This window comes from Bos mutus, chromosome 10 (genome assembly GCF_027580195.1).
Source record: "Bos mutus isolate GX-2022 chromosome 10, NWIPB_WYAK_1.1, whole genome shotgun sequence".
NCBI lineage: Eukaryota > Metazoa > Chordata > Mammalia > Artiodactyla > Bovidae > Bos > Bos mutus.
In genome coordinates this window covers 56,418,960-56,445,513 of record NC_091626.1, presented here as the reverse complement: position 1 = coordinate 56,445,513, position 26,554 = coordinate 56,418,960, and the positions used below count along the sequence as shown (strand labels likewise).

Genomic DNA, 26,554 nt, shown 5'->3' with positions numbered 1-26,554 from the left:
GCCAGGACATGGAAGCAACCTAGATGCCCATCAGCAGATGAATGGATAAGAAAGCTGTGGTACATATACACAATGGAGTATTACTCAGCCATTAAAAAGAATACATTTGAATCAGTTCTAATGAGATGGATGAAACTGGAGCCTATTATACAGAGTGAAGTAAGCCAGAAAGAAAAACACCAATACAGTATACTAACGCATATATATGGAATTTAGAAAAATGATAACAATAACCCTGTGTACGAGACAGCAAAAGAGACACCGATGTATAGAACAGTCTTATGGACTCTGTGGGAGAGGGAGAGGGTGGGGAGATTTGGGAGAATAGCATTGAAACATGTATACTATCATGTATGAAACGAGTCGCCAGTCCAGGTTCGATGCACGGTACTGGATGCTTGGGGCTGGTGCACTGGGACGACCCAGAGGGAGGGTAGGGGAGGGAGGAGGGAGGAGGGTTCAGGATGGGGAACGCGGGTATACCTGTGGCGGATTCATTTTGATATTTGGCAAAACTAATACAATATTGTAAAGTTTAAAAATAAAATTTAAAAAAATCAAACTGACAACATCCACTGGATAATAGAAAAAGCTAGAGAATTCCAGAAAAGACATCTATTTCTGCTTCATTTAGTACACTAAAGCCTTTGATTGTGTAGATCACAACAAACTGTGGAAAATTCTGAAAGATACGGGAATACCAGACCATATCTTACCTGCCCTACCTGCTTCCTGGGAAACCTGTATCCAGATCAAGAAGCAACGGTTAGAACTGGACATGGAATGATGGACTGGTTCAAAATTGGGAAAGGAGTATGTCAAGGCTGTATATTGTCACCCTGATTATTTAACTTATATGCAAAGTACATCATGAAAAATACTGGGCTGGATGAAGCACAAGCTGGAATCAAGATTGGGGGGAGAAATATCAACAACCTCAGATACACAGATGACACCACCCTTATGGCAGAAGTGAAGAGAAATCAACGAGTCTCTTGATGAAAGTGAAAGAGGATAGTGAAAAAGCTAGCTTAAAAGTCAGCATTCAGAATATTAAGATCATGGCATCAGGCCCCATCACTTCATGGCAAATAGGTAGGGAAACAATGGAAAGAGTGAGAGACTTTATTTTCTTGGGCTCCAAAATCACTGCAGATGGTGTCTGCAGTCATTAAATTAAAAGATGCTTTCTCCTTGGAAGAAAAACTATGACCAACCTAGACAGCATATTAAAAAGCAAAGACATCATTTTGCCAACAAAGGTCCATCTAGTCAAAGCTATGGTTTTTCCAGATATCTTTTCACTTTCATCAAGAGGCTCGTTGATTTCTCTTCACTTTCCAGATGTGAGAGTTGGACTAGAAAGAAGGGCTGAGCATAGAAGAATTGATGTTTTTGAACTGGGGTGTTGTAGAAGACTCTTGAGAGTCCCTTGGACAGCAAAGAGATCAAACCAGTCAATCCTAAAGGAAATCAGTCCTGAATATTCATTGGAAGGACTGATGCTGAAGCTGAAGCTCCAATACTTTGGCCACCTGATGCATAAAACTGATGCATTGGAAAAGACTCCGATGATGGAAAAGATTTGAAGGTAGAAGGAGAAGAGGATGACAGAAGATGAGATGGTTGGATGGAATCATCAACTCAGTTGACTTGAGTTTGAGTAAACTCTAGGAGATGGTGAAGGACAGGGAACCCTGGTATGCTGCAGTTCATGGGGTTGCAAAAAGTCAGACAGGACTGAGCAACTGAACAACCACAACTGTATTATTCCAGCTCTGTGAAATTCTGGGAAAGGTGCAGTAAAGGAGACAGTAAAAAGGTAAGTGTTTGTCAGGGCTTTAGGGGGAAGAGGAAGAGATAAATAGGTGGAGCCCAGGACATTTAGGGCAGTGAAGAAACTATTCTATGCTAAGTGATGGTGGACACATGCAAAACCCAGAGAACTTTATTACACAAAGAAATAGTGAAGCCTGATACAATCTATAGATGTTATCAATACTGGTCCATCATTTGTAACAAATGTACAGCACTAAAGCAAGATACTAAAAGCAGAAGACACTGGGGAGGGGAATAGCAGAGATATGGGTCCTCTATGCTCAATTTTCTATAAACCTAAAAGTGTTCTAAAAATTAAGATATTAATTTTTAATACAAAAACAAAAAAAACAAGCAGATTTGAAAAAAAAATAAAGCAGAACTTTTAGGAATAAAAGTTGAAATTAGCAGATTAGACCTTGATAAAGATAACTGGATAATAGATCTGAAGAAATTATTCAACTGCAGGACAGAGAAAAAAGGAGAATAGAAACAACTTGAATGTCTTTCAGTTTAGGGCTGATTGACTAAATTAATCTATACCCATGCACACACATGCATGCGTGCACACACGTATCTATATGTGTGTTAGTCGCTCAGTCGTGTCTGACTCTTTGCGACCCCATGGACCGCAGCCCAGCAGTCTCTTCCATGGAATTCTCCAGGCAAGAATACTGGAGTGGGTTGCCATTTCCTTCTCCAACATACCTGTATACATACAAATAAAAATACACACTGGAGTCCAAGGAAACTATTTAAAATGTCTGTAGCATATATTAACTTAAAAAAAAGCAAATTGTGAAGCTCATGTAAAATTGATCTTGTTTTGGAAAATTGTGTGTGTGTGTGTGTATATATGTATATATACACAGAGATATGTCTAGAAGGATGGTCAGGAACATGTGAACTTTATATATTTCTGGATTATGAAATTCGAGGTGATTTTTTACCTTTTCTTTGCTTTCTTGTATAGTTTGAATTATTTAGAAGAGTATTTTTCACACATTTACAAACACAACAAAGTTATATTTACATAAAATGTTTTTAAAAGAGATGGAAAATATGAATGGTTAAAAGACACTGAAGATAGACTAAAAAGGTATAGTTGGAAATCCAGAGCAGAGAATATAAATAATGATATTTAAGGAAATGATGATAATGATTAAGAATATCCTGAAATTACAAGACAAAAATTCATAGAGGCTACAAGCACAATGCTTAACTATCAAAATAAAAAAATTAACACCTAGACATATTAATTTGAAACTTAAAACACCAAGACAAAGACAAGATATGAAAAACCCCAGATAGAAGAGGCAAGTCATCAACAAAGAAATGATAACCAGACTTGCAGCAGAGATTTCTTGTAAGCACCATTACAAGATAGAAAATACTGGAATAATAGTCTCAAAGTATTGTGATATCTTTTGAGTATGAGGATGCAATAAATATATGTTAGGAATTGAGACTTTACCCCCAATAAATTTATTAAATTGAATTTTAAGAAATCTTGAGAATAAAAAATTTTCAAGCTTACTAAATGTAGGAAATCCTTTTCTGCATAAAATAATGACTTTATAACAAATAAACCCCTGGAGAAGAGTGATTAGATTTTGTGTTCTAAGGCCCTTGTAATTATTTGGGGGAAATGTTAAAATATGTATTAACTTTAGACTTAATTTTGTTAGATATGCATGATAAAATATCATGGACAACCAATGAAAAAATAGAAAGATCATACACAGCTTCAAAACTGATGAAAGAGGGAAATTAAATTGTAAAGCAAACAACAAGCATTAATCAAGAAAGGAGAAAACAGGAAGTAAAGCAAGACAAATAGGAAACGTTAAGTCCAAATATCACAAAACACATAATTTAACACAAAATATGATCACAGTAAATACAAATGTATTAAACTTGCCAGTTAAAAGACAGAGATTTTCATATTGAATAGAATATAGTCATTCATACATCACTTAAAGGGGCACATCAAAATAATAAAGATGTAATTGAGAGTAATGTGATGGGAAAGATACATCAAGAAAATACTAAAGAAAAGCTTAGGTGGCTTTACTAGTATTAAAATAGTCTTTAAGACACAGAGCTTTATTAGTAATAAAGAGGGTCACTGCATATTGAGAATTGGTTTTATCAGAGAATCTAATAGTTCTATTTAATTCAGTAATAAAATAACAAAATTTATAAATGTAAAAATGATAGAGCTAAGGGATATTTTGACAGGTCTGACACCAAAGTGGGAGATTTCAACATAGCTTTCTAATTATCAGTGGGACAAGCAGATGAACACTTAATAAATTAAGATCAGTTTGTCCCATTACTGGTGATACTGACTTTGATAACTTGATTGAGGTACTGTCTGCCACATTTCTCCAATGATAAGTTACTATTTTTTACTTTGTAATTAATAAGTATCTTGAAAGGAGATACACTGAGATTACATAAACGTCCAACTTTTCATTATACTTTTACCATCCATTTAATGATATTTGCTTGAAGCAATTACTAGTGTGGGGTTTGACACCTGGTGATAATCTAATCCCATCATTCCTTGATAGCTATTAATTTGAGTTCTTCTGTTAAAAACAGCTTTTCCTTATTCTTCATTTATTTATCCATAAAAAATTTATATCATTATGGACTTTTGGATGCCTTTTTGTTCTTTGGGTAATAATCCATCACTATCTCACTTGTTTTGTTGCTTGAATTATCCCAGTATTGGCCACTGGGACCCCCTTCATGTTGTCTCTTGTGTCCCTTTGATATGTCCCCATCAAGTCTTGAGCATAACTTAATTTCCTGCACCACAATATTCCAAGATCATCTTGTCCTTTTCCTCTACAGCCTTAAGATACAGTATTTCTTCAGGGAGCCTTTATTAGAGGGGAACACTGTCGACAGCATTCCAAACTTTTGAAAATGCTCAGAAAATCTGAAAACCTTCAAGTATTTTGGAGGAATTTGTTTTCCTTTGTTTTTTGTCGTAAGACTGAAAAAAAGTGAAAGTGTTAATCACTCAGTCATGTCCGACTCTTTGTGACCCCATGGACTAGAGCCTGGCAGGCTCCTTTGTCCATTGAATTCTCCAGGCAAGAATACTGGAGGGGGTTGCCATTCTCTTCTCCAGGGCATCTTCCCAACCCAGGGTTTGAACCCAGGTCTCCTGCATTGCAGGCAGATTCTTTACTCTCTGAGCCACCACGGAAGCTCAGTCTATAAAAATAACAGCATAGTAAGAATATCAAACATTTTAACTTTTAGTGTACCAGGAAAAATAGTCATCGTATTTGCCATCTGGGTCCAATGGAGGCTATATAATTTTAAAACTTCAAGTTATTTTATGAAAAATTTAGAAAAGTGAAAGTACAGAGATAGTGAAAGCAATAGAAAAAGAATTTAAACAAAACCACACCAATGTTTCTTCCATATTTTCCTGGTATTGGAGATATATGTACATGAAATGAGCAATGGCCTTTGAATGCAACTACCCAGGTGGCATAGTGGTAAAGAATCTGCCTGCCAATGCAGGAGACATGGGTTTGATCTCCGTGTCGAGAAGATCCCTGAAACAGAAAATGGCAATGCACTTCAATATTCTTGCCTGAAAAATTCCATGGACAGAGGAGCCTTGGCGGGCTATAGTCCATGAGTTTGCAAAGAGTTGGACATGAATGAATGACTGAACACATATACATCTGCTCATCAGCCATCATGTTTTAAACTGGAAACATATATGTCATAAATACTGATTGCATATTTAAACACGTTTCTAATAGGTTATATCTTATTGTTCTGGTTCTTCTTGCATTTGCCTTATCATAATGTAATAGTATTTAAAAGTTTGAAGGCTCCTAATTAGGTAGAAAAGAGCATGACCATCTTTGTTCCATAAATACTAAAAGATTTTCATTTTAGTTTATAAATGTAAATTAGATTGATCATTCCAATGAACTTCTTATTTCTACATAACATCTGTCCTTCTCAGTCACCTTTGTATATACACATACTTTTAGCATTTGTCCATTTATGAATCATATCAACTAAATTTTTGCCCACAAATATCTTAAAAGATGAAAGAATTCTTACATTTTTTAAAATCAAAACAAGATGGTTTTAAATTACTAAGTTCTTCCTATTGAATAGCTAGCTAGGGGAAATGGCAGCCCACTCCAGTGTTCTTGCCTGGAGAATCCCAGGGATGGGGGAGCCTGGTGGCCTGTCGTCTATGGGGTCGCACAGAGTTGGACACGACTGAAGTGACTTAGCAGCAGCAGCTAGGTTAGACTGTCATATTTCCTTTTTTATGTTTATAATTATCTTGTTTGCTGTCTGATTACTAATTTGGAGAAAGTGCATTTATTTATCCTAAGGGCTCATAGTCCAAGATTTTGCTTACACAGTCAATTTCACCCTCATCAACAGTGTCTCTAGTGTTTCTGTCTCTTTGCTTTCAGCTGCTGACTCATCTAGCAGTTATGAAATGTCTTTTTCTATTAGATTTCTTCTTTTTCTCATAATGAACAGAAATGAAAAATTTTGAATTCATAACTGTGTTCAATGAAAGGAAAAAAGAATATGACAAAGTTGGTATCATCATACATCTTTTATTTATATCATTTTGAGACATAATAATGCATTACTTTGGATAATGCATTAATAAAACCAAAGGATGATGGAATTGTTCTGTTGCTCAGTTATGTCTGACTCTTTGTGACCCCATGGACTGCAGCACGCCAGGCTTCCCTGTCCTTCACCATCTCCCGGAGCTTGCTCAAACTTATGTTCGTTGAGTTGGTGATGCCATCTGTCCATCGCATCCTATGTTGTCCCCTTCTCCTCCTGCTGGTGATATGTTTAGTCATTTCTAGATAGTTTCATAATGTTTTCTGTTCCTTATTATTTTAAATTTTTTTGGCATAGTTGGAAATAATTGATGAGTGATGATGAAATATTTCCTAGAATGAAGAAATTTGCAAGATATAGAAAAAGCTTGTTAAGACCCCATGCTGTTGCTACTGTTGCTAAGTCGCTTCAGTCGTGTCCGACTCTGTGCGACCCCATAGACGGCAGCCCACCAGGCTCCACTGCCCCTGGGATTCTCCAGGCAAGAACACTGGAGTGGGTTGCCATTTCCTTCTCCAATGCATGAAAGTGAAAAGTGAAAGGGAAGTCGCTCAGTCGTGTCCGACTCTTCGTGACCCCATGGACTGCAGCCTACCAGGCTCCTCCATCCATGAGATTTTCCAGGCAAGAGTACTGGAGTGGGTTGCCATTGCCTACTCCATAAGACCCCATACTGTATTTTAAAACAATAAATGCTGGAGAGGGTGTGGAGAAAAGGGAAAACTCTTACACTGTTGGTGGGAATGCAAACTACTACAGCCACTATGGAGAACAGTGTGGAGATTCCTTAAAAATCTGGAAATAGAACTGCCATATGACTCAGCAATCCCACTGCTGGGCATATACACCAAGGAAACCAGAATTGAAAGAGACACGTGTACCCCAGTGTTCGTTGCAGCACTGTTTACAATAGCTAGGACATGGAAGCAGCCTAGATGTCCATTGGCAGACGAATGGATAAGAAAGCTGTGGTACAGGAGAGATCTAGACGGCAGAGGAGGAGGTGGACGTGGAGTACATCTCTCTTCATGGATACATCAGGAATACACCTTCAGACACAGAAGTGCCTGCAGAACATCAGCTGAGAGTGGACAGGAGTACCCGACCAGTGGAAGATAACATATAGAACCACGCAGAACTTGGTAGGACGAAGGAACTAGAGGGAAAAACAGGAGTGTTAATAGGACTGGACCTGCCTTGGCTGGTGGGGGAACTGAAGCAGGGGTCCGATCCCCACATCAGGGTAACTGAGTCAGAGGAGAAACATTTAAGGCTGAAACAGCTTATCTGTGGCAGCCTAAATGGAATGAGAGACAGTCCCTGCTGCAGCCATACATACCCTGGACAGGAACGCAGGTACCCTGGAGGGTGCAGTGGCTGGGAGCTGGAGTTTGGGGACTGTGGAGCAATCCAGGGTGAGGGCTGCTGTTGACTATGGAGAGACGGTTCCAGGGAATGTGAGGGAGAAGATTGTGCTGGGAAATGCCTGTGGAGGAAAGCCCAACAGCCATGGAAGCAAGGCGATGCTGCTGAGTCATGCACAGGGGGCGGAGCCATCACCATGGCCTTTCTCTCCACACACCAGTGTGGGTAGCTGAACAATAGAAAGGCTGGTCCATCAAACAAACGCCTGTCGCGCTGAACTACAGAGTAGGACCCCATTCAGGGTGCCCTTTTATGTGTCTGATGTGCCCATTTACAGAGTAGGACCCCAGATGGGGGCCCCTCTATGTGCCTGATGTGCCAAACAACAGAGAAGGACCCCAGGCAAGGGAGCCCTCTAAGTGTCTGAACAGCGGAGCTACGGAGATAGACTGGCCAAAGAGGCCTTCTGATCACCAGCTACAAGAAGCTGGAAAAAAGATTCTGATAGGGCCATAACTCTGCGGTGGAGGCAGTCCATGTCCCTGCACACTTGTGCAGACAGGGTTCTGGCAAGCCAAGCAGCTGTGCCACCTTCACACTCAACTCTTCACTGGGGCAGTGCTGCCACAGACAAAAAAAGTCTTGTGCCTATGCATGCAGGATTGCTTCGATAGTGTCCGATTCTTTGCAACCCTATAGACTGTTGCTTGCCAGGCTTCTTGGTCAGGGATGGGGGGTTCTCCAGGCAAGAATACTGGAGCGTATGGGACAATATTGGTTGCCATACACTTATAGAGCAATATATATCCTGCTGCCCTAGCCGCTGACCCCTCTGAGTACCTGGTGCTGCTAGAACCCCTGCAACCCAAGCAGCTGCACCATCTCCACACCTGGCCCTCACAGGGGCAAACCCAAGTCCTCCAGGGCAGCAAGCAAATCCCAGTGGACGACCCACATGCAGAGGTGGAAATAAAACCACAGTTGAAACCCAGGGGCAGTGTGTCTAAGGAGGAAGACCCAAAACCTTCCCACTAGCTGTACAAGCTGCAGATTAAATCCACATGATCAACTAGGCAGACTGTGTCTATGGAATATATAAAAGGTCATTGAGAGCTTCCACAAAAGAAAACGCACTAGTTCTGATAGCTGTGGACACTGGGGGCAAGAACACAGAGGAGTAGGAGCAGATTAAAATCTGAGCTGCCCCCACAACAGGTCCAGAGGTCAGCACGGTGTTGGAGGGCATCCTAGGGAGGTGAGGTGGACGGTGACTCCCAGTGAGGGAAAGGACCCTGACAGCAGTGACTCAAGAAAAACATTTGTTATTCTTACATCTTGACTTGTTCTGTAGATTCTTTTGGATTTTTTTTTTTTTTCTTCCCTCTGTTGTAGTTGTCGATTTTATTGGCAATGTGAAATATAGTTAAGCTTTTGAGCTTTTTTTTTTTTTTCCTCAGTCACATTTTTTATAGTTGTTATAAACCTCTGGGCTTTTGCAGTTCTGTGGAGTTTTCCTTTTTTTTCTTTTCTCTTTTTTAATTTCAGTTTTAATTTTTAAAACCTATTATTATTTTTTCTACATTTATTCTTTTGTTTTTCCTACTATTCTTTTCCCCTTGCAGTTAATCTTTAATGTATATAAATATTCTTTATCTCTATTAACTTTGCATATCTGTTCTTTCTTTCCTTTCCTCTTAACGTATTTGTTAGCTTTATTTTCATTACTTTCTTCCCCAGTTGGTACCTTGCTTTAGTTTTGTTTTCCAGTTTGTGCTTTAGTTAGTTTTGTTCCGGTAGATATAATTTTTGGTTTCCTTCGTTCACCAGGTCAACCTATTGTAATTTATTTTTGTTGGACCGTTTTGATTTTGCTTATAGGTGTATATGTATATGTGTATATTCAGTCACACTTTTTATTGTTGTTATAAACTTCTGTCTCTATGTTGGGCTTTTGCAATTCTGTGGCATTTTCTTTTTCCTTTTTTACTTCTTTTTTTTTTTTTTTTTTCTTATTTTGTTTTTTATAATTTTAATTTTTAAAGCCTATTATATTTTTTCTACATTTATTCCTTTGTTTGCCTTTCCTACTGTTCTTTTCCCCTTGCAAATAATCTTTAGTGTATATAAATCTTCATCTACCTCTATTTAACTTTGCATATCTATTTCTTTCTTTCTTTTCCTTCCTCCCAACATATTTGTTAGTTTTGTTTTCATTGCTTTATTCCCCACTTGGCACCTTGCTTTAGTTGTTTTCCAGTTGTGCTTTAGTTAGTTTTGTTCTTAACTGGTAAATATAATTTTTTGATTTCCTTTGTTTGCCAGGTCCGTCTACTGTACTTTATTTTTGTTGGACTGTTTTGATTTTGCTCATGGGTGATATGTATATATTCCATTATTTTAATTATTATTTGCCTGATTTTATAACTGCCATTTGTCTGGGGTTCATCTTTGGTTTCTCATTTTTGGATATTTATTTTAATCTCACTTAATGCCATAACAAACCACTTGTGGAATCTTCACTCCTGACCAGAGATCAAGCCCTGAACCTTTGGAGTGGAATCACTGACTCCAAGACCCCAGACTACCAGAGAACTAACCTTAGGGAGTATCAGTTAGTGAGAACTCACACAAAGGAAACCACTTGAATACAAAATCTGGCATCACCCAACCACCAGTAGCACCCTGTGTAAGATGCCTCATCTAAACAACAAACAAAACAAAAATATGGACCCAATCATCAGCAGACAGGATTACCACCTCACTCAGCCTTACACATCAGAGGAAAAACAAACAAAAACTCGGCACAAATCTCACCCTATACAAAGCTTACACAAAGCACTGGACCAACCTTAGGAGGGCAGAAACCAAAAGGAAGAAAGAATTCAACCTTGAAGTCTGGGAAATGGAGACCTCAAACACAATAAGTTAAAAAAATAATGATGAAAAGTCAGAGAAATACTACATAAATGAAGGAACAAACTAGAAACACAGAAGTCCAAATAAATGAAGAGGAAATGGGCAAGCTACCTGAAAAAGAATTCAGAAAAATGAGTAAAGATGATCAAAAACCTTGAAAACAAAATGGAGAAAATGCAAGAATCAATGAAAAAAGACCTAGAAGAATTAAAGAATAAACCTACAGAGACAAACAACACAATTACCGAAATTAAAAATACTCTAGAAGGAATCAATAACAGAATAGCTGAAGCAGTAGAACGAATCAGTGAGCTGGAAGATAAAATGGTGGAAATAACTTCGGAAGAGCAGAAAAAAGTAAAAAGAATGAAAAGAACTGAGGATAGTCTCAGAGACCTCTGGGACAATATCAAATGCACCAACATTCGAATTATAGGGGTCCCAGAAGAAGAGAAAAAGAAAAGGTATGAGAAAGTTTTTGAAGAGATTATAATTGAAAATTCCCCCAACATGGAAAAGGATATAGTCAAGTCCAAGAGGTGCAAAGAGTCCCATACAGGATAAACCCAAGGAGAAACACACCAAGACAATATTAATCAAACTAACAAAGATTAAACACAAAGAAAGAATATTAAAAGCAGCAAGGGAGAAGCAACAAGTAACATACAAGGGAAACCCCATGTGCTTAACAGCTGATCTTTCAGCAGAAACTCTGCAGGCCAGAAGAGAATGGCAGGATATATTTAAAGTACTGAAAGGGAAAATTCTACAACCAAGATTTCTGTACCCAGCAAGGATCTCATTCAGCATTGATGGGGAAATCAAAAGCTTTTCAGACAAGCAAGTTAAGAGAATTCAGTACCACCAAACCAATTTTTTTGTTTGTTTGTTTGTTTTATTTTATTTTTAAACTTTACACATTGTATTAGTTTTGCCAAATATCAAAATGAATCCGCCACAGGTATACATGTGTTCTCCATCCTGAACCTTCCTCCCTCCTCCCTCCCCATACCATCCCTCTGGGTCGTCCCAGTGCACCAGCCCCAAGCATCCAGTATCGTGCATCGAACCTGGACTGGCGACTCGTCTCATACATGATAGTATACATGTTTCAATGCTATTCTCCCAAATCTTCCCACCCTCTCCCTCTGCAACAGAGTCCATAAGACTGTTCTATACATCAGTGTCTCTTTTGCTGTCTCGTATACAGGGTTATTGTTAGCATCTTTCTAAATTCCATATATATGCGTTAGTATACTGTATTGGTGTTTTTCTTTCTGGCTTACTTCACTCTGTGTAATAGGCTCCAGTTTCATCCACCTCATTAGAACTGATTCAAATGTATTCTTTTAATGGCTGAGTAATACTCCATTGTGTATATGTACCACAGCTTTCTTATCCATTCATCTGCTGATGGACATCTAGGTTGCTTCCATGTCCTGGCTATTATAAACAGTGCTGCAATGGCCAAACCAATTTTATAACAAATGTTAAAGAGACTTATATAGTCAAGAAATACAAGAGAAGAAAAAAGATCTACAGAATCAACCCCAAACAATTAAGAAAATGGCAACAGGAACATATATGTCAATAATTACTTTAAATGTAAATGGATTAAATGCTCCAACCAAAAGACACAGACTGACTGGTTACAAAAACAAGACCCATATATGTGCTGTCTACAAGAAACCCACTTCAGACCTCAAGACACATATAGACATATGAAAGTGAGAGGATGGAAAAACATATTCCATGCAAATGGGAAGCAAAAGAAAGCTGGAGTAGCAATCCTCATATCAGATAAAATAGATCTTAAAGAAGATTACAAAAGATAAGGAAGCACACAATATAATGATCAAGGGATCAATCCAAGAGGAAGACATAACAGTTGTAAATATCTTTGCACCCAACATAGGAACACCTCAATACATAAGACAACTAATAGACATAAAAGGAGAAACTGACAGTAACACAATAATAGTAGGAGACTTTAACATCCCAGTCACACCAATGAACAGATCATCAAAACAGAAAATTAATAAGGAATCTTATTGATTCTTATGGATTCTTATGAATCTTATGGATCTTATTGATATCTTCAAGACATTCCGTCCAAATGCAGAAGAATACACCTTCTTAAATGCACATGAACACTCTCCAGAATAGACCACATCTTGGGTCACAAATCAAACCTCAGTAAATATAAGAAAGTTGAAATCATATCAAGCATCTTCTCTGACCACAATGCTATGAGACTAGATATCAATTATAATAAAAAAAGCTGTAAGAAACACAAACACATGGAGATTAAACAACACATTTCTAAATAACCAACAGGTTACTGAAGAAATCAAAAAGGAAATTAAAAAATTTTTAGAAACAAATGACAATTAAAACACAACAACTCAAAACCTATGGGATGTAGTAGCAAAAGCAGTTCTAAGAGGGAAGTTTATAGCAATACAATCCTACCTCAAGAAACAAGAAAAATATCAAATAGACAACCTAACTTTACACCTAAAACAACTGGAAAAAGAAGAACAAAAAAACCTCCCAAATTAGTAGAAGGAAAGAAATCATAAAGATCTGAGCAGAAATAAATGAAAAAGAAATGATAGAAACAGTAGTAAAGATTAATAAAACTAAAAGCTAATTCTTTGAAAAGGTAAACACAATTGACAAACCTTTAGCTAGAGTCATCAAAAAAAAAAAAAAATCAAATGAACAAAATTAGAAAGTAAAAAGGAGAAGTTAACAACAGACAGTGCAGAACTACAAAGGATTATGAGAGACTATTATGAACAACTGTATGGCAATAAAATGGGTAACCTGGAAGAAATGGACAGATTCTTAGAAAAGTTCAATCTTTCAAGACTGAACCAAGAAGAAATAGAAATTATGAACAGCCCAAAAACAAGCACTGAAATTGATGCTGTGATTAAAAAAATCTCCCAAAATACAAAAGCCCAGGAACAGATGGCTTCGCAGGAGAATTCTGTTAAACATTTAGAGAAGAGCTAGTGCCTGTCCTTCTAAAACTCTTCGAAAAAACTGAAGAGGAAGGAACACTTGCAGACTCATGCTATGAGGCCACCATCACCCTGATACCAAAACCAGACAAAGACAACACAAAAAAAGAAAACTACAGACCAGTATCACTGATGAACATAGATGCAAAAATCCTCAACAAAATTTTAGCAAACAGAATTCAGCAATACATCAAAAAGCTCATACACCATGATTAAGTTGGGTTTATTCCAGGAATGGAAGGATTCTTCAATATACGCGAATCAATGTGATATACATATTAAAAGATATGAAAGATAAAAATCATATGATAATCTCAATACATGCAGAAAAAGCCTTTGACAAAATTCAGCACCCATTTATGATAAAAATTCTTTTAAAAATGGGCAAAGAAGGAACATACCTCAACATAGTAAAGGCCATATATGATAAGCCTACAGAAAGCATTATTCTCAATGGTGAAAAAACTGAAAGCATTCCCCCTAAGATCAGGAACAAGACAAGGGTGTCCACTTTCACACTATTATCAACATAGTTCTGGAAGTCCTAGCTACAGCAATCACAGAAGAAAAATAAAAGGAATCCAGGTTGGAAAAGAAGAAGTAAAACTCTCACTGTTTGCAGATGACATGATACTGTACATAGAAAACCCTAAAGATAGTATCAGAAAATTAATAGAGCTAATCAGTTAGCAAAGTTGCAGGATACAAAATCAATATACAGAAATCATTTGCATTTCAATATACTAACAATGAAAAATCAGAAAAAGAAATTAAGGAATCAATCCCATTCACCATTGCAACCAAAGAATTAAATATCTAGGAATAAACATTCAGAAAACTAAGATCATGGCATCTGGTCCCATCACTTCATGGCAAATAGATGGGGAAACAGTGGAAACAGTGTCAGACTTTATTTTTGGGGGCTCCAAAATCACTGCGGATGGTGACTGCAGCCATGAAATTAAAAGACGCTTACTCCTTGGAAGGAAAGTTATGACCAATCTAGAGAGCATATTCAAAAGCAGAGACATTACTTTGCCAACAAAGGTCTGTCTAGTCAAGGCTCTGGGTTTTCCAATGGTCATGTATAGATGTGAGAGTTGGACTGTGAAGAAAGCTGAGCACCAAAGAATTGATGCTTTTGAAGTGTGGTGTTGGAAAAGAGTCTTGAGAGTCCCTTGGACTGCAAGAAGATCCAACCAGTCCATTCTGAAGGAGATCAGCCCTGGGATTTCTTTGGAAGGAATGATGCTAAAGCTGAAACTGCAATACTTTGGCCACCTCATGCGAAGAGTTGACTCATTGGAAAAGACTCTGATGCTGGGAGGGATTGGGGGCAGGAGGAGAAGGGGATGACAGAGGATGAGATGGGTGGATGGCATCACCGACTCGATGGACGTGAGTTTGAGTGAACTCCAGGAGTTGGTGATGGACAGGAAGGCCTGGCATGCTGCAATTCATGGGGTCACAAAGAGTTGGACACAACTGAGTGAACTGAACTGAAGGAGACAAAAGAACTGTACACAGAAAATTATAAGACACTGAAGAAGGAAATCAAAGATGACATAAACAGATGGAGAGATAGTCCATGTTCCTGGGTAGGAAGACAATATTGTGAAAATGATTATACTACCAAACACAATCTACAAATTCAATGTGACCCCTATCAAATTACCAATGGCATTTTTCACAGAACTAGAACAAAAAAATTCACAATTCATATAGAAACACAAAAGACCCCGAATAGCCAAAGCAGTCTTGATAAAGAAGAATGGAGCTGAAGGAATCAACCTTCCTGACTTTAGATTATACTACAAAGCTACAGTCATCAAGACTGTATGGTACTGGAACAAAGACAGAAATATAGACCAATGGAACAAGATAGAAAGCCCAGAAATAAACTCTTGCACCAATGGGTACCTTATTTTTGACAAAGGAGGCAAGAATATACAGTGGGGCAAAGACAGCCTCTTCAATAAATGGTGCTGGGAAAACTGGACAGCTACATGCACAAGAATGAAATTAGAACACTTCCTAACACCATACACAAAGATAAACTCAAAATGGATTAAAGACCTAAATGTAAGACCAGAAACTATAAAACTCTTAGAGATAAACAAAGGCAGAACACTAGATGACATAAATCAAAGCAAGATCCTCTATGACCCACCTCCTAGAGTAATGGAAATATAAACAAAAGTAAACAAGTGGGACCTGATTAAACTTAAAAGCTTTTGTACAGCAAAAGAAACTATAAGCAAGGTGAAAAGACAACCCTCAGAATGGGAGAAAATAATAGCAAATGAAACAACTGACAAAGGATTAATTTCCAAAATATACAAGCAGCTCATACAACTCAGTGCTGGAAAAACAAACAACCCAATCAAAAAGTGGGAAAAAGACCTAAACAGACATTTCTCCAAAGAAGACATACAGATGGCTAACAAACACATGACAAGATGCTCAACATCACTCATTATTAAAGAAATGCAAATCAAAACTACAATGAGATATCACCCCACATCGGTCAGAATGGCCATCATCAAAAAATCTACAAACAATAAATGCTGGAGAGGGTGTGGAGAAAAGGGAATGCTTGCACTGTTGGTGGGAATGTAAATTGATACAGCCACTATGGAAGATGGTATGGAGATTCCTTAAAAAACTAGGACTAAAACCACCATATGACCCAACAATCCCACTCCTAGGCATATACCCTGAGGAAACCAGAATTTAAAAAGACACATGTATCCCATTGTTCACTGCAGCACTATTTACAATAGCTAAGACATGGAAGCAACCTAGATGTCCATCGACAGGTGAATGGATAAAGAAATTGTGGTACATATACACAGTGGAATACTCAGCCATAAAAAGGAATGTATTTGAGTCCGTCCGATGAGGTGGATGGACCTAGAACCTATTACACAGAGTGAAGTGAGTCAGAGAAAGATAAATATCGTATTCTAACACATATATATGGAATCTGGAAGAATGGTCCTGAAGAACTTATTTAAAGGGCAGCAGTGGAGAAACAGACATAGAGAATAGACTTACGGACATGCGGAGAGGGGAGGAGAGGGTGAGATGTATGGAAAGAGTAACATGGAAAATTACATTGCAATATGTAAAATGCCGTATGTAAATTACCCAACGGGAATTTGCTGTATGGCTCAGGAAACTCAAACAAGGTCTTTCTATCAACCTAGAGGGGTGGGATGGGGAGGGAGTTGGGAGGTTGGTTCAAAAGGGAGGGGATATATATATACCTTATAGCTGATTCATGTTGAGGTTGCAGAAAACCTCAGAAAATAAAATTTCAGAAAACAAAATTCTGTAAAGCAATCATCCTTCAATAAAAAAATAAGTTAAAAAAATAAAAAGAAAGTGGTGGTATGTATACACAATGGAATATTACTCAGCTATTAGAAAGAACACTTTTGAATCAGTTCTTATGCAGTGGATGAAACTGGAGCCTATTATACAGAGTGAAGTAAGTCAGAGAAAAAAACACTAACAGTATATTAATGCATATATATGGAATTTAAAAAGATGGTAACGATGACCCTATATGTGAGACAGCAAAAGAGACACAGATATAAAGAACAGATTTTTGGACTCTGTGGGAGAAGGCAAGGGTGGGATGATTTGAGAGAATAACATTCAGTTCAGTTCAGTCGCTCAGTCATGCCCAACTCTTTGGGACCCCATGGACTGCAGCATGCCAGCCCTCCCTGTCCATCACCAACTCCCAGAGTTTACACAAACTCATGTCCATTGAGTCGGTGCAGCCATCCAACCATCTCATCCTCTGTCATCCCCTTCTCCTCCTGCCTTCAATCTTTCCCAGCATCAGGGTCTTTTCAAATGAGTCAGTTCTTCACATCAGGTGGCCAAAGTATTGGAGTTTCAGCTTCAGCATCAGTCCTTCCAATGAACACTCAGGACTGATTTCCTTTGGGATTGACTGGTTGGATCTCCTTGCAGTCCAAGGGACTCTCAAGAGTCTTCTCCAACACCACAGTTCAAAAGCATCAATTCTTCGGTGCTCAGCTTTCTTTAAAGTCCAACTCTCACATCCATACATGACTACTGTAAAAACCATAGCCTTGACTAGACGGACCTTTGTTGGCAAAGTAATGTCTCTGCTTTTGAATATGCTGTCTAGGTTGGTCATAACTTTCCTTCCAAGGAGCAAGCGTCCTTTAATTTCATGGCTGCAATCACCATCTGCAGTAATTTTGGAGCCCCCCCAAAATAGTCATCCACTGTTTCCACTGTTTCCCCATCTATTTGCCATGAAGTGATGGGACTAGATGCCATGATCTTAGTTTTCTGAATGTTGAGCTTTAAGCCAACTTTTTCACTCTCCTCTTTCACTTTCATGAAGAGGCTCTTTAGTTCTTCCTTGCTTTCTGCCATAAGGGTGGTGTCATCCGCATATCTGAGGTTATTGATATTTCTCCTGGTAATATTGGTTCCAGCTTGTGCTTCATCCAGCCCAGCATTTTTCATGATGTACTCTGCATATAAGTTAAATAAGCACAGTGACAATATACAGCCTTGACATACTCCTTTCCCTATTTGGAACAAGTCTGTTGTTCCAGCAAATTTGGAAAACTCGGCAGTGGCCACAGGACTGGAAAAGATCAGTTTTCATTCCAATCACTAAGAAAGGCAATGCCAAAGAATGCTCAAACTACCACACAGTTGTACTCATCTCACATGCTTGTTGGAGAAGGAAATGGCAACCCACTCCAGTACTCTTGCCTGGAGAATCTCATGGATGGAGGAGCCTGGTGGGCTATAGTCCATGGGGTCGCAAAGAGTTGGACATGACTGAGTGACTTCACTTTCACATGCTTGTAAAGTAATGCTCAAAATTCTCCAAGCCAGACTTCAACAGTACGTGAACTGTGAACTTTCAGATGTTCAAGCTGGTTTTGGAAAAGGCAAAAGAACCAGAGATCAAATTGCCAACATCTGCTGAATCATCAAAAAAGCAAGAGAGTTCCAGAAAAACATCTGTTTCTGCTTTATTGACTATGCCAAAGCCTTTGTGTGGATCACAATAAACTGTGGAAAATTCTGAAAGAGATGGGAATATCAGACCACCTGACCTGCCTCTTGAGAAATCTGTATGCAGGTCAGGAAGCAACAGTTAGAACTGGACATGAAACAACAGACTGGCTCCAAATAGGAAGAGAGTAACATTGAAACATGTATATTACCATATGTGAGATAGATGACCAGTTCAAGCTTGATGCATGAAACAGGGCACTCAAAGCTCGTGCACTGGGACAACCCAGAGGGATGGGATGGGGAGAGAGGTGGGAGGGGGGTTTGGGACGGGGAAACACATGTACCCCCGTGACTGATTCATGTCAATGTATGGCAAAAACCACCACAATATTGTAGGGTAACTAGCTTCCAATTAAAATGAATTAATTAATTTTTTAAAAAAGATCCCATACTATATTTTATACTGGGAAAATGATCCGTGGGCTTAAATAACAGTAAGAGGATGAATTTTATTCTATTAAAAAATAAGTAGTTTTTCTGTTTGATCTTTGGTAGACCTCTGAGAAACAATAAAAGGTCATGGAATATCAATCTTTACATACATTCCTGGTGACTCAGTCAGTAAAGAATATGTCTGCAATGCAGGAGACGCAGGTTTGATCCCTGGGTCAGGAAGATCCCCTGGAGGAGGAAATGCCAACCCACTCCAGTATTCTTGCCTGGAGAATTCCATGGACAGAGCAGCCTGGCGGGCTATAGTCCATGCAGTCAGACATGACTGAGCGACTAAACCACCACCACCACAGCACATACATTTAGAACTGTTCAATAAAGCTTAAAAACTGTAATTGGATCTGATGATACATCAAGATTTAAGAGGTTTTAGTCAAACAGTGAATAAAAAGAGTATTGTCACGACCCATTGCATTCTCCCTTAAACCTGATAAAGTCTAGAAGTGAATGTTTAATGAAACTAACCTCTAATAAATGTTTTTCTTTGGTTACCTTTAAGATCATACTGCATTTCAAAGGGGTATACAGATTCGATGAGCTGTAAAATGTTAGGAAATTTGTTAAATGGAGTGAAAAGAGTCTTATAACTATCAAATAGTTGTGTTTCTTTGGTCTGATCAAATCTGGAAACCAGGGTATAGTGGGAAGAGCAGCAGACTAAATCAGAGCCCCAGAGATGACCTGCTTTTTCTGACTATTAACCTCTCTTAATGTTTTCATCTTTAGTTGAAATAATAAAATCCTGCCATTAGGGTTGTTGTAAGTATTTAATAAACTACTAGGGACTGTTGACCCTGAAAGACTGAAACTGTTAATCATCCTTGCCTCTCCTGTGTCTAGAAATACCTTGCATTTATTAAATACATTATACAAATGAATACAGCATATTAAGCATGTTTACACATTCATAGTAAAAACTTAAAATTTGTTACAAAGTCATTGTGTTTGTGCTCAATACATTTGTATTAAGTGCGTTTATAGGCTTAAGGCATTTTTTCCCTCCTTTTATCTTAAAAAGCCTTCAGTAAAAGAAGACTCCTTTAACACAGGCTCATTGTTTTATCAAATCAAGGAAAAAGCAAAGATCTGACATAATCTAGAACTTAATATTTAAAATTGTAGATATACACTCACTTAGCTTCATCTGTAATTATTAAAATGCCAGGCAGTAGCAAATCAGCTCATCATTGTGTTTGTTCTAAATTGACTGGCTACTAAATGGTTCATAAGTTCAGAAATGTTTGTTGTTGTGCCATAAATTTTATGAAGCAAAATATCTTTATGTATTCTTTGAGCTTTCATAGTCCAAAATATTAGTTTGAATTTTTTCTTAATGTCAATAAAAATTTAATGTTTTTGCCCATATTTTCCCTCCTCCTTTAACTCATCTCTTACAAATCTCCTTAGAAATTGACTTGCATAATTTCTTTTTTTTTAATTGTTTTAGTTTTATTTTATTTTTAAACTTTACATAATTGTATTAGTTTTCCCAAATATCAAAATGAATCCGCCACAGGTATACCCGCGTTCCCCATCCTGAACCCTCCTCCCTCCCCATACTATCCCTCTGGGTCGTCCCAGTGCACTAGCCCCAAGCATCCAGCATCGTGCATCGAACCTGGACTGGCATCTCGTTTCATACATGATATTTTACATGTTTCAATGCCATTCTCCCAAATCTTCCCACCCTCTCCCTATCCCACAGAGTCCATAAGACTGTTCTATACATCAGTGTCTCTTTTGCTGTCTTGTACACAGGGTTATTGTTACAGTCTTTCTAAATTCCATATATATGCGTTAGTAAACTGTATTGGTGTTTTTCCTTCTGGCTTACTTCACTCTGTATAATAGGCTCCAGTTTCATCCACCTCATTAGAACTGATTCAAATGTATTCTTTTTAATGGCTGAGTAATACTCCATTGTGTATATGTACCACAGCTTTCTTATCCATTCATCTGCTGATGGACATCTAGGTTGCTTCCATGTCCTGGCTATTATAAACAGTGCTGCGATGAACATTGGGGTACACGTGTCTCTTTCCCTTCTGGTTTCTTCAGTGTGTATGCCCAGCAGTGGGATTGCTGGATCATAAGGCAGTTCTATTTCCAGTTTTTTAAGGAATCTCCACACTGTTCTCCATAGTGGCTGTACTAGTTTGCATTCCCACCAACAGTGTAAGAGAGTTCCCTTTTCTCCACACCCTCTCCAGCATTTATTATTTGTAGACTTTTGGATCACAGCCATTCTGACTGGTGTGAAATGGTACCTCATAGTGGTTTTGATTTGCATTTCTCTGATAATGAGTGATGTTGAGCATCTTTTCATGTGTTTGTTAGCCATCTGTATGTCTTCTTTGGAGAAATGTCTATTTAGTTCTTTGGCCCATTTTTTGATTGGGTCATTTATTTTTCTGGAGTTGAGCTGTAGGAGTTGCTTGTATATTTTTGAGATTAGTTGTTTTGTCAGTTGCTTCATTTGCTATTATTTTCTCCCATTCTGAAGGCTGTCTTTTCACCTTGCTTATAGTTTCCTTTGATGTGCAGAAGCTTTTAAGGTTAATTAGGTCCCATTTGTTTATTTTTGCTTTTATTTCCAATATTCTGGGAGGTGGGTCATAGAGGATCCTGCTGTGATGTATGTCAGAGAGTGTTTTGCCTATGTTCTCCTCTAGGAGTTTTATAGTTTCTGGTCTTATGTTTAGATCTTTAATCCATTTTGAGTTTATTTTTGTGTATGGTGTTAGAAAGTGTTCTAGTTTCATTCTTTTACAAGTGGTTGACCAGATTTCCCAGCACCACTTGTTAAAGAGATTGTCTTTAATCCATTGTATATTCTTGCCTCCTTTGTCAAAGATAAGGTGTCCATAGGTGCGTGGATTTATCTCTGGGCTTTCTATTTTGTTCCATTGATCTATATTTCTGTCTTTGTGCCAGTACCATACTGTCTTGATAACTGTGGCTTTGTAGTAGAGCCTGAAGTCAGGTAGGTTGATTCCTCCAGTTCCATTCTTCTTTCTCAAGATAGCTTTGGCTATTCGAGGTTTTTTGTTTTTCCATACAAATTGTGAAATTATTTGTTCTAGCTCTGTGAAGAATACTGTTGGTAGCTTGATAGGGATTGCATTGAATCTGTAAATTGCTTTGGGTAGTATACTCATTTTCACTATATTGATTCTTCTGATCCATGAACATGGTATATTTCTCCATCTATTAGTGTCCTCTTTGATTTCTTTCACCAGTGTTTTATAGTTTTCTATATATAGGTCTTTAGTTTCTTTAGGTAGATATATTCCTAAGTATTTTATTCTTTCCATTGCAATGGTGAATGGAATTGTTTCCTTAATTTCTCTTTCTGTTTTCTCATTATTAGTGTATAGGAATGCAAGGGACTTCTGTGTGTTGATTTTATATCCTGCAACTTTACTATAGTCATTGATTAGCTCTAGTAATTTTCTGGTGGAGTCTTTAGGGTTTTCTATGTAGAGGATCATGTCATCTGCAAATAGTGAGAGTTTTACTTCTTCTTTTCCAATTTGGATTCCTTTTATTTCTTTTTCTGCTCTGATTGCTGTGGCCAAAACTTCCAAAACTATGTTGAATAGTAATGGTGAAAGTGGGCACCCTTGTCTTGTTCCTGACTTTAGGGGAAATGCTTTCAATTTTTCACCATTGAGGATAATGTTTGCTGTGGGTTTGTCATATATAGCTTTTATTATGTTCAGGTATGTTCCTTCTATTCCTGCTTTCTTGAGAGTTTTTATCATAAATGGGTGTTGAATTTTGTCAAAGGCTTTCTCTGCATCTATTGAGATAATCATATGGTTTTTATTTTTCAATTTGTTAATGTGGTGTATTACATTGATTGATTTGCGGATATTGAAGAATCCTTGCATCCCTGGGATAAAGCCCACTTGATCATGGTGTATGATCTTTTTAATGTGTTGTTGGATTCTGATTGCTAGAATTTTGTTAAGGATTTTTGCATCTATGTTCATCAGTGATATTGGCCTGTAGTTTTCTTTTTTTGTGGGATCTTTCTCAGGTTTTGGTATTAGGGTGATGGTGACCTCATAGAATGAGTTTGGAAGTTTACCTTCCTCTGCAATTTTCTGGAAGAGTTTGAGCAGGATAGGTGTTAGCTCTTCTCTAAATTTTTGGTAGAATTCAGCTGTAGCCGTCTGGACCGGGCTTTTGCTTGCTGTAAGATTTTTGATTACAGTTTCAATTTCCGTGCTTGTGATGGGTCTGTTAAGATTTTCTATTTCTTCCTGGTCAAGTTTTGGAAAGTTGTACTTTTCTAAGAATTTGTCCATTTCTTCCACGCTGTCCATTTTATTGGCATATAATTGTTGATAGTAGTCTCTTATGATTCTTTGTATTTCTGTGTTGTCTGTTGTGATCTCTCCATTTTCGTTTCTAATTTTATTGATTTGATTTTTCTCCTTTGTTTCTTGATGAGTCTGGCTAGTGGTTTGTCAATTTTATTTATCCTTTCAAAGAACCAGCTTTTGGTTTTGTTGATTTTTGCTATGGTCTCTTTTGTTTCTTTTGCATTTATTTCTGCTCTAATTTTTAAGATTTCTTTCCTTCTACTAACCCTGGGGTTCTTCATTTCTTCCTTTTCTAGTTGCTTTAGGTGTAGAGTTAGGTTATTTATTTTACTTTTTTCTTGTTTCTTGAGGTGTGCCTGTATTGCTATGAACTTTCCCCGTATAGACTTTAAAACAAAGGCTGTGAAAAGAGACAAAGATGGTCACTACATAATGATCAAAGGATCAATCCAAGAAGAAGATATAACAATTATAAATATATATGCACCCAACACGGGAGCACCACAGTATGTAAGACAAATGCTAACAAGTATGAAAGGAGACATTAACAATAACACAATAATAATGGGAGACTTTATTACCCCACTCACACCTATGGATAGATCAACTAAACAGAAAATTAACAAGGAAACACAAACTTTAAATGATACAATAGACCAGTTAGACCTAATTGATATCTATAGGACATTTCATCCCAAAACAATGAATTTCACCTTTTTCTCAAGCGCACATGGAACCTTCTCCAGGATAGATCACATCCTGGGCCATACAGCTAGCCTTGGTAAATTCAAAAGAATAGAAATCATTCCAAGCATCTTTTCTGACCACAATGCAGTAAGATTAGATCTCAACTACAGGAGAAAAACTATGAAAAATTCCAACATATGGAGGCTGAACAACACACTGCTGAATAACCAACAAATCACAGAAGAAATCAAGAAAGAAATCAAAATTTGCATAGAAACGAATGAAAATGAAAACACAACAACCCAAAACCTGTGGGACATGGTAAAAGCATAATTTCTTAAACCATTAGTCTCTTTGCCATTTTAAGATAGCCTTCATTTCCTATATAAAGAAACCAAGGCTCTTAAGAAAAATCCTGGAGAGACCAATTGGAAAGTTACAGGCCTTTTCCCTTTGCCTACCCAGCAAAAGGAAAGAGATCTAACTGGGGTTTACACGCGTAAGTTGTTCAACTCACCAGTTGGTTTGGTCAAAGTCATTGCTGTGTTCTGGTTCTGACTATAAATTAGGCAAATACTTGTTCCAGCACCATTCAGATTTCCTTGTGAACTCACTTAAGGCCTCTGACAGAGAAACTAGTAGCTTAAGCTGGATGACTGTCAGTTTGATCCATGATTTACCCCTTTTGGGGTATTGGCCAGAGCCTGGACTATAATAAATACTTTCTCAGCCTCAGTATATGCTCTCTATGTAGGTGAGACTGTCCTTCCTTCCTTGTTTGACTGTCTTAGTAATTGACAGATTTACTAAAGGTAAGCATTATATTTAATCTTTGGATGACATTGAGGTAAAAATACCATAAAGGAAATTTATGAATTGAGGGTAAGGCTAGACTGCATAATGATCAAGGTTTTCTTGTAACTCTTCAGATTCTGTACTTTAGTTATATACCAGCAAGTATGCTGTGCTATGCTCAGTTACTGTCGTGTCCAACTCTGCAACCCTATGGACTGTAGCCCGCCAGGCTCCTCTGTCCATGGGGATTCTCCAGGCAAGAATAGTGGAGTGGGTTACCATGCCCTCCTCCAGGGATTGAACCCTGGAGGTAACCCAGGGACTGAACCCAGGTCTCCCACATTGCAGGTGGATTCTTTACCGTCTGAGTCACCAGGGAAGCCCAAGAATACTGGCAGACCAAGTATTATTACTATAGTACTTTTGTATAATACAGCACCATTGACTGACTTTCTGTCACTTGTCTCATGGAGGCCATTCTGTTGTCTATTCCCTTAGATTTTTATTAACAACGAGTGGCAGAATTCAGAGAGTGGGCGAGTGTTCCCTGTCTATAATCCAGCCACAGGAGAACAGGTGTGTGAAGTTCAAGAAGCAGACAAGGTATGTTCATCTGAGAAGAAAAATTGCTATGAAATAACTACCTTCAGACAGCAAAACACTAAACTTATGCTCTCCAGACATCACCACTAATGTTTATTTATCACCTTTTTTTTTTTTTTTTTGCGTGTGTGTGAAAGCAAATGTTTCTTCCTTTATTGTATCATTCTCTCTTTTCGTCTATAACAGGCAGACATAGACAAAGCAGTGCAGGCAGCCCGCCTGGCTTTCTCTCTGGGTTCAGTGTGGAGAAGGATGGATGCTTCAGAAAGAGGCCGTCTGTTGGATAAGCTTGCAGATTTGGTGGAACGAGACAGGGCAGTCCTTGCGGTAAGTAACCTAAGAAAACATCTTTACCACCAAACATCGTCTTTACCACCAAACTTACCATCCATTGAAATATAGATTCCTCAGTCTTTCTGAAAGCATGATATGATGCAGATCTGGGGAACAAGTGAAGGAGTACATAATAACTCATGAAAAAGGGGAGAGGTTTGGCTTTTGGGGACCAGCTGAGTGTCTTTTCTTACTGAATTTTTAAGAACAAACCCATAGCTTCCCATGACTGGTACAGACCTTGCTGCTTTCCTTGTCCCTCTCCCTCCCACCCTCAACAAAAAGAACAGAAACAGTCCAGCATGGGAAAGTGACCATGTTGCCTGCAGGAAGCCAAACCACTCTGTTGGCTTTCAGAAGAGTTTTGCCTCTCCAGTGTGAGCCCCTCTTGACCAAAGAGAATCCTTCAGAAGCAGAAGGCGTGATGCAGACCTCTCATACACCTCTGCTCCCTTTGTTCTTTTGTCACGTTGTAGAATTAATAGAAAGGAGAGACAGGAG

The 26,554-nt window shown here is 38.1% G+C and overlaps 1 protein-coding gene across 1 annotated transcript in view; it reads left to right on the top strand.

Annotated features, from left to right (window-relative positions):
* Positions 1-26,554, top strand: part of ALDH1A2 (aldehyde dehydrogenase 1 family member A2) — a 125,699-nt gene that overhangs the window by 34,464 nt on the left and 64,681 nt on the right. Inside the window, exons 2-3 of the mRNA XM_005910439.3 lie at positions 25,616-25,720; positions 25,907-26,047. Of these exons, the coding sequence (XP_005910501.1) occupies positions 25,616-25,720; positions 25,907-26,047 (246 nt within the window). The remainder of the gene's footprint in view (positions 1-25,615; positions 25,721-25,906; positions 26,048-26,554) is intronic.